The sequence below is a fragment of the Miscanthus floridulus genome, chromosome 8 (genome assembly GCF_019320115.1).
Source record: "Miscanthus floridulus cultivar M001 chromosome 8, ASM1932011v1, whole genome shotgun sequence".
NCBI classification, from domain to species: Eukaryota; Viridiplantae; Streptophyta; class Magnoliopsida; order Poales; family Poaceae; genus Miscanthus; species Miscanthus floridulus.
This window is the reverse complement of record NC_089587.1, coordinates 201,401,864-201,420,521: the sequence shown is the minus strand read 5'-3', so window position 1 is coordinate 201,420,521 and position 18,658 is coordinate 201,401,864. Positions and strand designations below refer to the sequence as shown.

General features: G+C 52.0%; 1 protein-coding gene across 1 annotated transcript; it reads left to right on the top strand.

Annotated features, from left to right (window-relative positions):
- The first annotated feature begins 11,297 nt into the window (after positions 1-11,297).
- Positions 11,298-14,059, top strand: LOC136474585 (probable protein phosphatase 2C 25). The gene is made up of 5 exons (XM_066472148.1): positions 11,298-11,462; positions 11,630-12,052; positions 12,766-13,130; positions 13,321-13,557; positions 13,643-14,059. The coding sequence occupies exons 2-5, from the start codon at positions 11,740-11,742 to the stop codon at positions 13,892-13,894; spliced, it is 1,167 nt and encodes a 388-aa protein (XP_066328245.1). The 5' UTR covers positions 11,298-11,462; positions 11,630-11,739; the 3' UTR covers positions 13,895-14,059.
- The last annotated feature ends 4,599 nt before the right edge of the window (positions 14,060-18,658 follow it).

Sequence of the window (18,658 nt, the reverse complement as noted above, 5' to 3'; positions counted from 1 at the left end):
TCCACTTTGTAAACTTGTATACGATGATAGTCAAGTGTGTCTAGCCCCTAGACCACAAACGGCCACGTGACGGGGATCGTTTGGAGTGCTTGGGCTAGTAGGTGGGTCTGCCGAGTGTAGTATTCACACCCTTCGTAGGTGTGCACGATATGTTCAGCATCGGCTACCGCAGTTGGGCAATAGAAGCCTTGCCGGAACACATTTCCAACCAGGGTTCTAGGCGCGGCATGGTGACCGTAGACCCCACCGTGGATGTCGCTTAGCAACCACTTCCCTTATTCGATGGGGATGCAGTGCTATAGGATCCCGGTGTGGCTTCGCATATAGAGCTCACCCCCAATAAGGACAAAGGACTTAGCCCAACGCGCTAGCCACCGAGCCTCTGTTTTGTCCGTCGGTAGCACCTCATGAAGGAGGTAGTCTAGGTAAGGCGTCCTCCAGTCAGCCAAAGGGTCGGGCTTTATCGCTAGATCCTTATCAAGCTCTATAACTTTAGGGTCAGATGGAGTCAACGGGTGGTTAGCCCCTGAGCCTAGGGTAGGCAGCCCATCATCGGCTTGTTCTAGCTCCTCATAGCAGACCGAGGGCTTGTACTAATCACTGGTGAAGACACCCATCGGCATCGGCTCTCGGCCGAATGCCGCTTTCTCCAGCACATCAGCCACCTTGTTGAGATGCATCGGGATGTGATTGAGCTCGAGACCATCAAACTTGTGTTCTAGCTAGTAGACCTCTTGGCAATATGCGGCCATCTTGGCATTGTGGTGGCTTGATTCCTTCATGACTTGGTTGATGACCAGTTGGGAGTCACCCCGGACGTCGAGCCATCGAATACCTAGCTCAACGGTGATGCATAGGCCATTGATGACTGCCTCATACTCGGCCACATTATTGGAGGAGGGGAAATGGATGTGAACCATGTACCTCATGCGTACCCCAAGGGGCAAAACGAAGACCAACCCCGCGTTGGTGCCTTTCTTCATCAGCGATCCACCGAAGTACATCATCCAGTACTCTTGGTCGATGACTGCTGGTGACATTTGGACCTCGGTCCACTCTGCAACGAAATCAGCCAACACTTGGGACTTGATGGTTGTCCAAGGGGCATATGATATGCCTTGACCCATCAGCTCGAGTGCCCACTTCATGATTCTTCCTATGGCATCCCAGTTTTGGGCGACCTCACCGAGAAGGGAGGACATCACGATCATCACTGGATGTGACTCAAAGTAGTGACGTAACTTCCTCTTAGCAAAGAGCATGGCGTACATGAGTTTTTGGATTTGGGGGTAGCGAGTCTTAGAATCAGACAATACCTCACTAATGAAGTACATGAGACGCTGCACTTTGAGGGCGTGTCCCTCTTCTTCTTTCTCCACCACTAGGGCAACGCTGACCACTTGCATGGTGGCCACAATGTAGAGTAGAAGCGGTTCCTCGTTGGTCGGAGGGACCAAGGTCAGGGCCTTCATCAGAAGCTGCTTGACCATGTCAAGTGCCTCTTAGGCCTCGGGCGTCCATTCAAAATGGTTGGCCTTCTTCAGGAGCCGATAGAGGGGGAGACCTCATTCGTCGAGGCACGAGACAAAGCGGCTGAGCACGGCGAGGCACCCTATAACTCGTGATGGCTGAGATCTTCTCTTGGTTGGCTTTGATGCCATGCTCGAAGATGATAAAACCCAGCAGCATACCCCTTGGGACCCCAAAAACACACTTCTCGGGGTTGAGCTTAATGATGTTTGCTCAGAGTTTCGCGAAGGTCTGCTCTAGGTCGGCTATGACCTGATCAACCTGTTTGGACTTGACCACGATGTCATCCACGTAGGCCTCAATGGTTCGCCCAATGAGGTCCCCGAAACATTTGAGCATACAACGCTGGTACGTAGCCCCCGCTTTTTCAGATCGAACGGCATCGTGACGTAGCAAAACGATCCAAATGGGGTGATGAAAGATGTCGTGAGCTGGTCAGAATCTTTCATCACAATTTGATGGTACCTAGAGTATGCATCAAGCAAGCAAAGGGTTTTGCCCCCTGAGGTTGAGTCGACTACTTGGTCTATGTGTGGCAAAGGAAACAGATCCTTTAGACACGCTTTGTCGAGACCCATGTAGTCGACACACATTCTCCATTTCCCACTCTTTTTTCGTACAAGAACGGGATTAGCTAACCACTCAGGGTGGCATACTTCCTTGATGAACCCGGCCACCAAAAGCTTCGCAATCTCCTCACCGGTGGCCCTGCGCTTCTCCTCATTGAAGCAACACAGGCACTGCTTCACCGGCGTGGAGCCTGGCCTGATCTTCAAGGCATGCTTGATGACTTATCTTGGAATAACTGGCATGTCCGAGGGTTTCCACGCAAAGATGTCTCTGTTGGAGTGGAGGAAATCGACAAGCGTGCTTTCCTATTCGGAGGAAAGCGTGGTGCCAATGCGCATCGCTTTGCCCTTGGAGCTGCTGGGGTCTATGAGGACCTCCTTGGTGCCCTCTATAGGCTCAAAAGAACTAGTCAACTGCTTGGGGTCGGGTGCTTCTTCGACGACCTCCTTCCTGATGGGCGCAAGCTCCTTAGAGGCGACGATTGCCGTGGCGTGTTCATAGCACTCGACCTCACACTCGTAGGCACGCTGGAAGGAGGTGCCGATGGTGATGACCCCACACGGTCCTGCATTTTCAACTTTAGATAGGTGTAGTTGGGGACGGCCATGAACTTCGCGTAGCATGGATGTCCTAGGATGGTGTGGTAGGTTCCGTGGAACCCGACCGCCTCAAAGGTAAGGATCTCCATCCTGTAATTGGTCAGATCCCCAAAGGTGATGGGCAGATCGATCTACACAAGTGGCACGGCCTGCTTTCTAGGCACAATGCCGTGGATAGGCAATCTGGTCGATCGGATGCGTGATCAGTCGATGCCCATGGCGTCGAGCGTTTCTTACAGCGCTTGGAGTCGTAGGCTGCCGACCCTCCGAAGATCATGAGGCAGCCATCTAGCATCAGAAAGCCACCATCCTTCCCCTTGATGTCGTCTATGGACATCTTGGGGTCCTTCCTATGCTCCCCTTTTTGGAGCCTTTAGACAAGAACCGCTTTATGAGACCGCAATCCTTGTATAGATGCTTGACAGGAAAGCATGGTTCGGACATGGTCCTTCGAGCATCTTCTCGAAGTGGTCCGAGGTGCCCTCAATGGGCTTTCGACCCCCCCTTGCGGTCGGCGGTGGCCACAAGCGAGCCCTCACGCTGCTGCTTGTTCTTCTTCTTGCTAGGACAATTGGAGGCGCCTTCGTCGGCGTCCTCGTCTCGCTTTGACTTGCCCTTGAGGCGGTTGAAGACCGCTCCGACCGCCTCCTCACCTGAGGCATGGCTGGTGGTGATGTCAAGGAGGTCCTTGGTGGTTCGCAGGCCCTTACGTCCTAGCTTGTGAACCAAGGACTCACATGTGGTCCTAGAAGGGAAGGCTCCTATGATGTCAGCATCAGCGACGTTAGGCAGCTTGTTGCACTGCCGGGAGAAGCGCCAGATATACCCACAAAGAGTTTCCTTGGCCTTCTATCGGTAGTTTTTGATATCCTATGGGTTACCAGGACACGAGTATGTGCCCTAGAAGTTTCCCACGAAGATCCCTTTCAGGTTCGCCCAACTTTCGTGCTGAATCGGCTAGGAACAATGGAAGGTTGTGGACAATAAAATTGTCATTATCCGGTACACCAGCTTGGCAAGCAAGCCGATAATCCTTGAGCTACAGTCCGGGGTTCATTTCCCTAGAGTATTTCAGGATGTTGGTCGGCGGTTGGTACCACAGTGGAAAGGCGGCGTTAAGGATGTGTCGGCCAAAGGCCTGAGGTTCCGGCAAGTCAGGGCTCGGGCTTTGGTCCTCGCCACTATCATAGCGTCCACGACGATGAGGGTGGCAGCCACGGCTATCCCCCTCCCTCGCATCACCATGGGCACGCCTACGGGCATCGAGGGTGTCACGTGCATCATAGTTGTGGCTGAGACGCTCGTGCATCGGGACCATGGTGCGCAGCCTGCCGCCTTGCTGTGCCTGATGGACTAATACGTCCATGTTGGGTCACTCTGAGGGCGCGCGGTGGCTAGCGTCGAGCTCACGTCGTTGGGACAGTGAGCTCTCAGCCTGTTGCATCACCGCATACTCGAGTAGCATGTGAATCTCACGATGGGCCCGATGATCCTTGGGCGTCATGGGCCCTGAAAGCCCCTAGAGCAAGGCCGCCGCAGCAGCGATGTTCTAGCTTGCTCGGGTGAAGTGTGGGCGGGCTTTATCGTCCTCGATGATCCTCTAGATCACATCGCGGGCCACGGCGCGCGCACGCCTGCCGTCTTTATGGCGCTTTATCTCTTGCTCGAGCTCCACGCATTCCTACTCAAGCTAGAGTCGTGCTTCCTCGAGCTCTTGGTGTCGGGCCTTCAGCTACTCCACCCGCAGGCGAGGTGGGGCACCTGCATCCCTCATGACGTCATCGCTGAGGTCATTTGTTGGGGTAGCCTCTCCCTCGTGGATGCTTTCGATGTGTCCCTTAGGGGTACCTACCATGAAACATTCACGAGAAGGGTGATGGCTCCCCCCGCTGGAGTTAGAGTCGGAGGGTGACCCCAATTCTATTGCAAGGAGGTCATGGAAAGATTCCACGACATATTCGGTCATCCCCACGAACTCGTCGTTCATGGGGGATGGAGGCGTACGTTGCGCCACAGGGTGGCCAACGGTCTCTGTGGTGTTGCGGAGACCGGACGAGAGCGCTGTCGAGGTGCTCCGAATGATGTATTCCGGGGAGAGCGGCTCTCCTTTGGCAAGCTACGTCATGACATTGGTGAATGAGAAGGTGAGGTGGCGCAAGTCCTCCTAGGATGGTCGGGGTCCCAGGAAGACGCTGAGCTGGCGCTCTAACCTCCCGTAATCAAAGCCGAGGAGCTAGTTGCTCCCAAGGGTACGGGCCTCCGGTGCATGCAGCTTCAGCTCCTCAAGCGCCTCGGTGATCGCATTGAGGTCGGTGAAGTGGAGAGGTTGGACGACAGCGGGAGCCTGCACCAACCCTCCCTCTGTCATGACGATGAACTCTAGGTTCCCGAAGCGCATGTGCGCGCCTGGGACCTAGCTGACGCCGTGAATAGCCATCTGAGGCCTGGTGTGGATGTCAAGACGCGTAAAAAGGCCCCTACCTGGCACGCCAACTGTTGGTGTTTCGAGTTACCCCCGATAAGTAAATTTCTAGTTTTGTACGTCTGGCTCGGATGGCGTCCTTAGAGGACATGAGGTTTATACTGGTTCGGGCAGAAAGTCCATACGTCCACTTCATCGCTGATGCTCATGTTACTAGCATTGAAAGTTTGTAGTAGGGGTTACAAACGAGCGATAGAGGGAAAGGATCTCAAGTCTCTGGTGAAAGGAGTGAGTGGGTGCTGAGAGCTCGATCGCTGCTTGGCTGTGCGTTCATGTCGTGCTCTTGTGCGGATCTATATCGGATCTTGATGGGTCGATCGGTTTGGGATCCCCTTCATGGGGCGCCCTGCTTTCCCTTTTATAGGCCAAGGGAAAGCGCGGATTATAGCAAAGGAAAAGGAGAAGAACGAGAGAGAGAGAAAGGCCTCCAGGATCGTCGAGTCCTTCTCCTTCATGAGGGTCCCGCCAACCCTATAGAAGTCAATAGGGACGGCTCCACGTTGAGGTCCTGTTCATCGCTGGCGTCATGCGTAGGCGTCATCCACCGGTCAGGGCACTCCACTCCGTCCTGGCGGATATCTTGGTGAACTGATGCGCCTGTCAGTGTTCGTAGGAGGGTGAGGTAGAACAACACCGGTACGCCCGACATTGTTCTTGATGTGAATCCTCAGGTATGGCCTGTCGTGGCCGCGGGTTACATCGGGGCGTGCCGGTCTCTTCCTTGGCGTCAGAGTTTTGACCTAGGCCCATACGCTTGGATCTGGAGTGGTTGGCGGTGGTATAGGTCCTCGTCGGGTGAGGCGGAGCCTGCACCCAAGGGGTCTAGCGAGGCGGAGCCCGTGGTCTTGGGGTTGGGCAAGGCGGAGCACAAACCCAAGGGTCGGGCGAGGCGGAGATCGTGGCCTTGGGGTTGGGCGAGGCGGAGATCGCGGCCTTAGGGTCGGACGAGGCGGAGCCCGCACCTGGGGGTCGGGCGAGGCAAAGCCCGCGCACCTAGGGGTCGGTTGGAGCTGTAGCCGCACTCTTGACTGCTCGGTTGAATCATTATTGATGACCATTAGCTCATCCTCTTCGGGTACCCTAGTATTGGTCCCCGACACTGGATCAGATCCATTTTCAACCAAAAGGCTTGCCGGTTATCATTGCTTCTCATGCTGCTTTAGAGCTTTATCAGTTCTCGTAAATGCACAAATTAGGCTCCCTAGGCCCTAGCGATATATCAGAAGAGTCATCATCCCTCCATTTCTTTTATATAGGACTTGCATATATTTTAGGGGAAATTGTCTGGCGGACTCCAAAGTGATGGTCGTTTGCTGGCGGACACCTAGTTTTGAGCAGTTTACCAGAACACACTCTGATTTGTTGAAATTAGGCCACAGGACACCGCGGCCCGATTTCAGCCGGTTGAGGGCAGAGAAAATTTTGTTTTGGACATCATGTGCCCCTGAGCCACACTTGGGTCCGCCCCCAACCTAGTCTGGTTGGACTCCAACGGAGGGGATGGCGACGCGGGAGGGGAAGGCCGCATGGGAGGCCACTGTCGGAGGGGAAGGCGCGGGCTCCGCCAGCCATGGCTCTGCCGGCCACGTGCGCGAGGGCGGCCTCAACGTCATCCAGGAGCAGGTCTCGCACCGGCTGCACATGACGCTGTTGCACGCCATTGGTGACCACGCACTTGCGACACCCATGGCCAGTTCGTCCTCTGCCTCCTCCAAGACGTGAGCTGGTCGACGCGACTCTAGGCGAGGGCGCCCCGCTGCCTCCAGCGGGCCATGCCTGCGTGTCGATGGGTGAGGCCCGGCTGCTTCCACGGTGCCTTGCCGGAACGCCTGCACGTGAGGCTACACCATCGCCTTCATCGCGCCCGGTCGGAGGAGGTATGGGCAAGGCTACCCCGCCGCCTCCACTGTGCCCCGCGGAGCTCGCGACCGTGGCCGGCGAAGCCACGGCTGGAGGAGCCGTGGCTGGCGGAGCCCACGCGCGCAACGAGCTGGACAAGATCATCTTCTCCGGCGATGGGATCCACTTCGGCTCCGACTACACCTTCCCCGCTTCCACCCCACCGCCTTCGCCTCCAAGCAGTCAGGCCGCCCTTAGCCGCTCTTCACCACAGTCTTCCTCGCGCAGCACCACGACCTCAAGCACACCGACTTCATCCAGGCCGCGCGCCTCCGCCGCAAGACCTTCCTCGACTTCCTCCACTTCGGCCACAACTCGCTCCCCTCCACCGACCCGCTACTCCCCTCCGCCTTCCAGCCGCAGGAGCCCCACCTTCACTCGCCCTCGTCACCGCTGGAGGACCCCGCGGCCGCCGAGGAGGCCACCACGGGGAAGCAAATCCGCGCGCTCGAGCGGCCCTTCAAGGACCGCAACGCGATCCTCGACGCCTGTGGCCGCGATTTCCTCGCCGTCTTCCAGGCCGCCGTGCGCCGCAAGGCCGCCGGCGCCTTCCCCTCCAGCAGCGGCCTCCCGGGCTGCCTTCCCCTCCCGCGCCGCCATCCCCTCCGTGGGGGTCCAACCAGACCAGGTTGGGGGCAGACCCAAGTGTGGCTCAGGGACACCGGATGTCCAAAACAAAATTTTATCTCTCCTCAACCGGCTGAAACCGGGCCACGGTGTCCTGTGGCCTAATTTCAACGAACCAAAGTATCTTCTGGCAAACTGCTCAAAACTGGGTGTCCGCTAACAAACGACCATCACTTTGGATGTCCGCCGGACAATTTCCCCTTTTTTGAGTGGCATCACGTCATATTTTGAAACCGGTCGAGCAGTAACAAGTTAAAATTCGACCGAAGTGCAAAAGGCCCATGGCCCATGGGCCCGTCGACTTAGTAGACTATTGGCCCAAACGAATTTAAACGGGCCATTCATTCAGCATTTCCATGATGTTTCCAAAAGTAGTAGAACTGATCTCCTTTTCTCTCGAACTGAAAAGTTGACCCGAGTTTAAGCTCCACCCACCAGCTTGACGAGCTTAGCTATATCATGTGATAAATCGTATCGTGGATTTATTTGCTCACGAGAATGCTCAGCCGCGATTAAGCAAACGCTGGTTTGGGCAAACAATGTAGGTAGAGGAAAGAGACATGGAACCATCACAGATCACACCCACGCCTCGCCGTAGCACAAGTCCTGAAAAGGAGACCATCCGTGGTCAAAGCTCACAGACAGTTCAAGCGATCGATCGACCATCGCCTAGTAGCTGTGTCAGCTGTGTTATCAGTTATCGGCGGCGATCAACTTTGAGCAGCGAGCGATGGTGATCTGAGGAAAGGGAAGCGGATACAACACGTAACGCATGTGTACAGTACTAGTACGAACACGTACACGGTCTTGAAGCTTTGTTCGTTACGGATGGCGCCAGAAATGGTGTGGTAGCTAGTGCCGTCTGACTCGGATCCACAGGTCACATCCACCTCGAGACCCACGCACACACGGCCACCACCTTGCTCTCACGTAGGCTACGGGCGGCGACCGCTCTCGAGGCATAGCGGCGGAGGCATTGACCTTACCGGCCTAGCGGGGCCCACAGATCTGCTCCCACCTCCCCTTGCCCCGACGACCTTATCACATCAGCGGCCGCGCTTTTCGATCGCCGGAAACGGAGATCGCTAGCCTAGCGGTAGTAGCGGCTGCCGCGCCGCGGCCCGCGTGCGTGTGCATGCCCGACAGACGTTGCAAGCGCTCAGAAAACAGGCCACGCACACGCGCTCATTGAAGGCGAGGACGCGAGGTGCTGGGGCTGCTGCTGGCTGAACCTGGACCACCGTTCGTCACATGTTGCTGGCGGGCCGCGGGGGGTCGATGCCGATGGGCATCGCTCGCCCAGCTCGGTTCGCTGCGCTTTTCCTTTTCTCCGTGTGGCCGCTTTATCACTGAAGGCACGACGAGAGGAGGGCAGGAGGAGCCAAGGAGGCCATGGCTATCTATCGTTAACCCTGCTTATCGCGATCACCCAGGGCTTGCCTCGCGCGATGCTCACACACACTGCTTCTCTGCTTGCGTCGAGCTGAAAGCCGGCGGTCACAATCCTCACCATGAGGTCCATGACTGATGACTCGATCTGGAAGTTCGCTGCGTGCGTGCTTGGTTTAGGGCCGTTCATTCTGGCCGCGGTTTTGACTTTTGAAGGGTTGGGTGTTGGGTGGTCGACGCAGCCGTCCGTCGGGCGTCCAGTACCGTTCACCTCTCTCGCGGAGTTCTCGCTGCCGTGATCCCATTCCGTGGGCTCTTTTCTGCACTTTTTCCGCGCTTTTTTTCACACTACACATATGGCCTGATCTGGAGCTCAGAGGGTCGGCGAAGAGCCTTTTGCTACGGTGTCTTCCTGTACACTTGCAGCTGCCAATGCATCATGAGTGCTTCTGTTCAATGACAGCGGAAGTTTTGTGTACTGCGCTTTAGCTTGCCACCGTTCACCTCATGCCTTTTTGTTTTTTTGCGGAAAATCAAATTTCATAGCCTGTCGCGTGCATGATTCCACCGGCTGCAACAACACCAAATCTTTGTCTTGGCGACCGAGCGGCAGTGTCCATATATAATTTGGTCTCTGTTTAGCTAGACCTTTTATAGGGCCGGTTTGGATCCCTCCAGTTTTTAAGAATCTAGCTTTTGGAAACTTGGAGATCCAAATAGGCTAGTTTCTGCGAGTTTCTTGTGCCAGTTTTTGTCAGATTCTTAAAAATCAGGAAGATGTTGGTACCTAGTTTTTGCTAGTTTCTTGTGACCTAAAATGCAATAAGTGAGGGGATCCAAACAACCCACCAGTTTTTGCTTAGAATCCAGATTTAAGAAACTAGAGACAAAACTTGGGTTTTAAGAATCCGAAACTGACCCAAATAGGGCCATAAGCTTCAATAGCTTTTTCTATAAGTCGAATGGTTGAATACTTCAAAATGATCCATAAGATGTACTTTTTGGATCAGCTAGAGTTATATTTAGCAATTAGCAACTTAGTAATATTTTAGTTGATCTAAACATGACCTCACTCCGTGTATATAGCTAAGATCATCTAGCACTAGTATATAACTCCATTTTATATTAAAAAGGAAACAAAAATCTCGATCGAGAAATATTAAAAAAGAAAAAAAAATAGACGCACTCCATGTATATATCTGCGAGTAATTGGTTTGTCACTGCATACTCCGTGTATATGGTAGTACAGTATATGACTAGTAGTAATTGGTTTGTCACTGCATATTTCCACACCAGACCAATTGATTTGTGTCGTACGGTTAATAGTACACTTCGAGCATCAATGCATCATGAGTACATTTATAGTATATAGTACTACGTCAGTCATGAAAAGAATGCAACTATGAATTACGTTTCATAGTTGACCAAATTTTTAATGAATAATATTTACATTTATATCTTTAAATTAATTTATTATAAAAATACATTTCATAATTAATCTGATGTTATTTATTTGGTATCATAAATATGGATATTTTTTTATCTATAATTGGTCAAACTTAAGGTATTAAAATGTGACACTATTCTAGAATTGCATTCTTTTGGGGACGGAGATAGTTGCGTTTGGCAAAGATAAGAGTTAGGACAAAATCATGGCAAGCCATGTTTATAACAAAGCTTCACCGTTTAGCTTGACAAAATTCATGGCCAACCAAACCAGTGACTAAACCTAAAACGGTAACAAACTGTCCATTTGTGCAGCTCTGAAGGCGACAATAGAGAAATTGGATCGAGATGAACAGCAAACACTCGGGTGATGCTTGAAATGTATAGACTGGCGTTCATCAAAGAAACTAATTAGAGGTGAAAGTGTACATGACCTAATCAGAGCACATCAAACAAATAGCGGTTGAAATAATTCGTGCACTCCCATGAGCCATGGCCACATGAACCAAACCAGAGAGTCAAAGGTGTTTTTTGCAATCAAAAAAAAAAACCAGAGAGTCAAAGGCTCAAAGCCCTCTCCAATCCGACGATTCCAGTCGCGGTCACAGGTGCGCGCTTTTGCTTTTTCGGTGCACTTTTTCTACAGGCTGCCACTCTCGTAAATAACCTCAACCTCAGGGTCGTTCTAGCTAAGCGGCTCTATAAATAGATCTGCTGATCGACCCGGTCCCCTGCAAAACTCACGCTGAGCCGCCGCCTGTTCCACCTCTCCAAACCAAAAACTCCTAGGTCTTCTTCGCCCCAACCTCATTGACAATCTGAGCTTCCAAAAATCCAAAGTCAAAATCTCCGCGAGCTGATAGTGTATCTAGTTTCCTTAACGTGAATTCCAATCATTGTACTGATACGCGGTCGTTTCGGTAAGCTTCTGAGAGTTCTCTCTTCCATTCTGCAATTCTCGTGCTTCGAGGAGAGGTAATCTGAATTAAAAAAAAATTGTATAGCCCTTGACGGATGTCGTGTTTAATTATATAATAAGCAAGGACGGGGGGATCTGCCATCAAAGTCTAATTTGGTCATGTTACAGGTGTAATTTGCCAGGAAGAGGGGGCGAATTCGTGGTGCTAATAAGAGAGACCCCATCCGGTGCGGTTCTGGGGATCGGGGAGGAGCGGCGAAGCAGGTGGGAAATGAGGGATGTGGTCGTGGTTGACGAAGATTGCGTCCGCGTGCTTGGGCCCGGTCCGGAGGTGCGCGCGTACGAGGAAGGATGAGGACGGCGCCAGCGATAATGGCCGCGGCGTCGCCGACGACCTGCTCTGGTCGCGGGACCTCGGGCGCCACGCGGCGGGTGAGTTCTCGTTTGCCGTCGTGCAGGCCAACGAGGCGTTGGAGGACCACAGCCAAGTGGAGACAGGCTCTGCCGCAACATTCGTGGGCGTCTACGACGGTCACGGTGGTGCTGAGGCGTCCCGGTTCATATCTGACCACCTCTTCGCACACCTCATCCGTAAGTAGCATCCTTCAGAATAACTCAATTCACTTGTAATACTGATGATGATGATTTTTTTTTCTGTAAGTTTCTCATTTTTTAGTGTGATGATTAATGATATTGTTGCTGTTGATAGTCATCTTTGCTTGTTAGCTCTGCACACTTAATTTTGTGCTCCCGTTTTTAAAGTGGGCACTTACCAGGCCTGAAACATGTTTTTTTTAATTGAGCACTAACAAGTGCGTTGCTTTTGTTTTTGGAACATCAATCTGTATGTTAGGAAAATGAAAAATTTGACGAGTGCTGTTTTCCACTTATGAAGCATGCTGTTGTTTCATGAGCAGAGCAATGGACAACGCAATACTCTTTCCAGTGACTGAGTGGATTCTGATCATTGGACGAGCTATCAGTATTCGTGGTCCTTTGCAATAGCAGATTAGGTAGATTCTTGTTGTGTTCAGCTGCTCAACTTTATGTTGTGTAATTCTGGCAGATTGACTTCACTTGTTGATGTGCCGCTGAGCACCTGTGGCTACTGTGACCTTTCTTATCATTGCAAATGGCAAGCATACTCTGACTGATCCAGTTTGCTTGGCTGATAAGCCTTGGCTGAAAGTATTGTTGGTTGATTTGTTATGAGAGAAAAATATTGTTCGTTGGCTGAAAAAATACGATTTATAAGCCAAGCGAACAGGGCATATAATAATATATTGTGCTCTCCTATATTGTAGGACTTGCTCAGGAAAGTGGAACAATATCTGAGGATGTAGTTCGGAGTGCGGTTTCTGCTACCGAGGAAGGCTTCTTGACACTTGTGCGGAGAACATGTTTTATAAAGCCTTTGATCGCTGCGGTTGGATCCTGCTGTCTAGTTGGTGTCATATGGAGAGGGACACTATATGTGGCTAATCTAGGTGATTCCAGGGCTGTAATTGGTTGTCTAGGTAGATCAAACAAGATCGTTGCTGAGCCACTCACAAGAGATCATAATGCAAGTATGGAAGAGGTCAGGCAGGAACTTATATCCCGTCATCCAGATGATTCTCAAATTGTCGTTCTCAAGCATGGTGTTTGGCGCATCAAGGGCATAATTCAGGTTGGAGAACAACAGTTACTGCATCATAATATCTTTTTAGCCTAAAAGATGTAGGAAACGTTAAATATAATAACTTACAGTTTTATGTCTGTTAGTGACCTACAAGTAATAGTTTAGCTTGTTAAAAAGAGATTATCTCGCCAAACTTAATGATGCACTTTCGATCATGTCTCCTGATTGTTGCTAATAGGTTTCAAGAACAATTGGGGATGCTTACTTGAAGAGGAGAGAATTTGCTCTTGATCCCTCTATTACTCGTTTTCGCCTTTCGGAGCCTCTCCGCCGGCCTGTTCTTACAGCAGAGCCATCTATCTATACAAGGGTGCTTAATCCACAAGATAAATTTATTATTTTTGCATCTGATGGTCTTTGGGAGCAGTTGACAAATCAACAGGCCGTTGAAATTGTCCGCAGCAATCCACGAAGAGTATGTCTTCAACACCTAACTCTCAAATGGTTTGTTCTCTTTGTTAGAAAGACTTACTTAAATCTAATGTCCCTAATGTTGATAGGGAATCGCAAAGAGGCTGGTAAGGGCAGCACTGAAACAAGCTGCGCGGAAGAGGGAAATGAGGTATGATGACCTCAGGAAAGTTGAAAAGGGAGTTCGCCGCTTCTTCCACGACGACATTACAGTAGTAGTTGTTTACATAGAACATGGATTACTGCAAGAGAGGGATACTTCTGTGCCAGAACTTTCAGTCCGTGGTTTTGTTGATTCAGTTGGCCCCTCAAGTTTGTCAGGGATAACCGCCATATCATGAGTCACTACTAATTGAGCAGCACAATTTTCATGTACGGCATTCAAGTAGCATCTGACTATCAGTGTTATGCTTTACCAGTCTTTGCTTTTAATTCTACCTTCGTTGAGTACTTCAATACTTCATGTCACTTTTGCAACGTCTGATTTGCTCGAAATAAGAGGCCCATGCTGTTGTGCGATGCTTAATAATACTGATGACGTGGGAAATGCTTTGTGCACTGTGAATGGCTTGAATATGTTGGATGGAGGAGTCTTGGATTTTGCGGCAACAAAGCTCTATTAGGAGTTTATAGGAGCAACTCTAGGTGTTTTCTAATCAACTTACTAATTAAACTAAAAAGTTTACGATAATGCTCAAGCGCGGGCAAACGGCCATCCGCACGTCGCACGGCCCGTCCACCTCGCCGCTCCCGCTGCTCGCTCACACCCGCGACGCGCCCTTCCTCCTGTCGCCCGCCCCACTCGTCATGCGCCCTGCCGACGCGGATTTGCCGCCTCCACTGTGCCTCGTGCTTGGAATCGTGCCTCCCGCCCAAACTAGCGCCGCCCTCCGCGGCCGCGCGCGTCATCCGCCTGCTGCGACCACTGTCAAGGCTCGTGCCTCGCGCTCGGACTAGCGCCGCCCTCCGCGTCACTCTGTGGCATCGAACTCTGTGTCGACAAGCCTTTTGCAACCGTATGTTTCACGTGTTTCAGATGTATGTTTCATGTGTTTTCATCTGTATGTTTCATGTGTTTCATCTGGATGTTATAAAAGATTTGATGTCGCATATGTTGCAGTAGCTACACATGTATGTTTCAAGTGTATGTGTCGGGTTCATAAACCCAGGGTCCCTAATGGACCCGCTTCCTAGCAAAAGTTCGGCCCGGTAGACAGCATTACGAACGACGCGCAACTCTTGGGCTAGCCCAGATACCTAACAACAGGCCAGAAGAGCAATCCAGTCTCCAACCGGAAGGCCTGGCCAAGGAGGGGACAACGCTCGCTTCAGACTCCGACCCGCTCCTCCGACCGGAAGGCCTAGCCAAGGAGAGGACGACGCTCGCTTCCGACTCTGACCTGCTTCTCCGATCGGGAATACACCAAACCTCTGCTTACGGCTCTTCTCCGACCGGCGCGGTCGGAGCCAACTAGGAATGATCGGCCGGGGACGCCCGCTCGGTGAGGACCCAAGAAATTAGGCGGAGCAGATAAGGTAAGGCGCTCAAGTCAACCGCAATACCAAGCACCATACCCTGCACACCTGCGGTACAGTACTGTCAGGCCATGCCAGAAGGGAACTTTGCAGCCTTCCAGATATGTCAGAACACAAATAGTGTTGTAGGCGCCGACATTTGTCCTACAATATGGTAGGCGCTGATATTTGCCATACCAAAAGAACACGATGGAGTCTGCCACATGCATCTGGGCGTCAATAGTATTGTGGGTGCCGACAAACTGTCTTGTACGCGACGGCATGGGCAACAAGACTAGGGCACACACTCTCTCTCTCTCTTTCTTGAACTTGTAAGGTCACCACCTTCATCTATAAAAAGGGATGCGCTCTCTCCCAACAAAAATCGGTTCATTCTGACTCTCTCTCTGCTAGCTTTAGACATTCTGAGCACTCGAACAGCTCCACGGCTCTAGAACTCTAAAGCTACACAGAGCATACGTTCCAATACTTAGCGCACGTAGGAGCTCCCGTCACTCTTGGCCCTTTAGTCCAGAGTCCGACCGGACCTCTAACACCCCCATCTTATTCCCACTCTTTTATAATCTCCACAGCAAACTTCGAGCACCTAGGCTGAGGAATAAAGTCACCGACCGACTCAAAGTGGACGTAGGGCACGTTGCCTGAACCAGTATGAACCATGTGTCATTGAGTGCTAGGCCACATCCGATCACAACGTACGACAAAATGATAAATATTTACTTGTTGGTCACTTTTTGCACCGACAGTATGTTTCACATGATTCAGCTGTTTCAGACGTATGTTGCAAATGTATATTCCAAATGTTTTCAGCTATTTCAGACGCTTGGAAGAGGTGGTCAAATTCTTCCTTGATATCATCTACCGTCTCGGTGTTTCTAACTGTATCATCACTGACCATGGAACTAACTTCACTGGGAAGAAGTTCCTAGACTTCTGTGATGGATACGACATCAGGATCGACTGAGCCTCGGTCGGACATCCATGTATTAATGGTCAGGTCGAGCGGGCCAATGGCATGGTCCTCCAAGGACTCAAGCCACGCATCTTTGACCGACTCAATAAGTACGATGGGCGATGGGTTGTAGAGGTCCCAGCGATCCTCTAGAGCCTGAGAACGACCCCGAACCGATCCACAGGGTTCACACCCTTCTTCCTAGCCTACGGAGCTAAAGTAGTGTTGCCCTCCGACCTCGACCATGATACCCTAAGAGTGAAGGCCTTCGACCAAGACCAAGCCATGGAGGCTCAGCAGGACACGGTCGACCTACTCGAGGAGGCTCGCGAGATGACCGTCATCCGCTCCGCTCGCTACCAGCAAACTCTCTGCATGTACCATGAAAGAAAAATTAGAGGGAGGATCCTCGAGGTCGGTGACCTCGTACTCCAAAGAACCCAATCAACCAAGGAGAAACATAAACTCTCTCCACCATGGGAAGGTCCCTATATGGTGACCGAGGTGATCCGACCGGCCGCCTACCGACTGAATGACTACAACGGCAACGTTCTCACCAACACTTGGAACATCAAATAGTTACGTCGTTTCTTCCCCTAAAAACTCGGTCTTACCGCTTTCTTTCATTCAAACGTTTGCTCCTACAAGCACCCCAGCCCGAGCACTCTCGGCCTGGGTCACTAGGGGGCTCCATGAGGGTACGATACCACATCTCTATTTTACTATGATATAGTAAATACTTTTCACCCGAACGAAAGGGTAGTCCGTTCCTTTAATTACCCTACGTAACTTTGTTTTAAACTACCGACCGATCACACCCCGCCACGACCTACGGTTACGAGCAGCTGAGCCTCGTGGGCCATGCCCGGGTTCTTAAGGTTGCAGCCTATGGGTCAAACGGACAGGTGCAAAAAAGAAAGGATAAAAAACAAAGCTATGCTAGGGTAAAAACAAAGAACGGATGGGACATGCTTCCCCTTATAAGTGATTCCATCACAAAATGAAACTGAAGTATTCATGAATACAAAAAATTGTTCACACAGAGGCTCCCCCACGAACTTATCCTTTACATTTACTAACTGTTTCTACTCTAAATTCTATTATGGCCTCCCAGCGGCATCGGCTGACGGCGCGGTCGATAAGGATAAGGGCTGCTCGCTTGCCGATGGGACGACGTTCGGCTCGGTCGGAGGCGGGACGATGCTCATTTCTAACCCGGTCTCCACTCCATCCATAGGCTGGATGACGTCTTCTTGGCGCACGCCTTCAACCACGCTCAAATGGCGAGCCTCCATCACCCACTATGTGGAGACTTGCTCGGCAACCATCTATGTGTATGGCACCAAGCTCTACCCATCGGCGTACCCTCTGTAGATCACGGCAAAGTCTAGGTCGGGGTGGTGCGTTGCCACTAAGGTTAGCACCCCCGACATCCCATAGAACATCCCGTCAGAGATGAGCGCCCGAACCCCATTTGGGACCTCCACCAGCTAGACGGAGGGCGTGCTGGTGCTCGGCGCCGACCCAAACACCTCGAAAATGATCACCTAGGCGACATTGCGGATCTGGTCAAGCTCCCCCTCGAGAGCATGTCGCTCTTCGAGGGACTTGGCTAGCACCTCTACGCTCTGACCGATCGTTGCCTTGGCTGTTTCTAGCTCCCGCTCCAGAGAACCAACTTTTCCACCTAGTTCTAGAAAAAAAGGATGACAAGCTCAGAAGCAAGGGAAAGGAAAAACCAAGACTTCAACCAAAGTAGGAACAGATACATACCGAGGCAGGTGCCTTCAAGGATGGAGAGCCCTTCCTCTTGCTGGGTGACCTTCTCAAGTAGTCGGGCGTTCGACTCCTCCACCCCAAGCACCTTCCCTCGGAGCACGAGCACTTCTCGATCAACCTCTGACTGGGCCTTCCGCTCTGTCTCCAGAGCCTCCAAGGACTTCTAGAGCACCGCCTCGGTCTCCGCCAGGTGGACCTTCGCTGCGTTGAGTCCTCGCTTGGCAGCAGTCACCCGTTCTGCCATGAGCAGTTTCACCACCCGCGCTCCTGTCGCCTCGGCCGCACAGTCTTAGGACTCGCGGCAGGCGGATTCTAGCTGGTGCTCAAGCTCGTCGACCCGCCGTGACATTGCGGCTTCCCGCTCCATCTGACCATGTTCCTCCCAAAGGAAACAGGACTTACGGATCGACATCGCCTCTAACTCCTATTAAGAGAGAAGCAAGCACGCTGACACAACCAACAGAAGGCCAAAGAGTTGAGGGCAAACACTAAAAACACAAAAGGCTTACCTCGGCGACACATGGTAGGTCGACTAAGACCGCCTGATGGACGAGCTCAACCCGCTCTAAGGCCTACTTGAGCTTCACCTTGGTTTGGGCAAGATTGAACTCCATCAACAGTCCTCTCTCCTCCAGGAAGTGTCAGAGCGCCACCCCTCCTCGTTGTGAAGGACAAACCGAGCCTTCCTCGGGTCATCGGGACAGGGACACACCAGCTCGTGGGTCGCCCCCATCCCGCTGGAAGATCCAGCCTCCACAACATTGTGCAGCGACCGGACCACCGCCAGCTCCTACGATGGGGGGATGGCCAGCGGCTCCACCGTAGCGCCTGCCTCGCC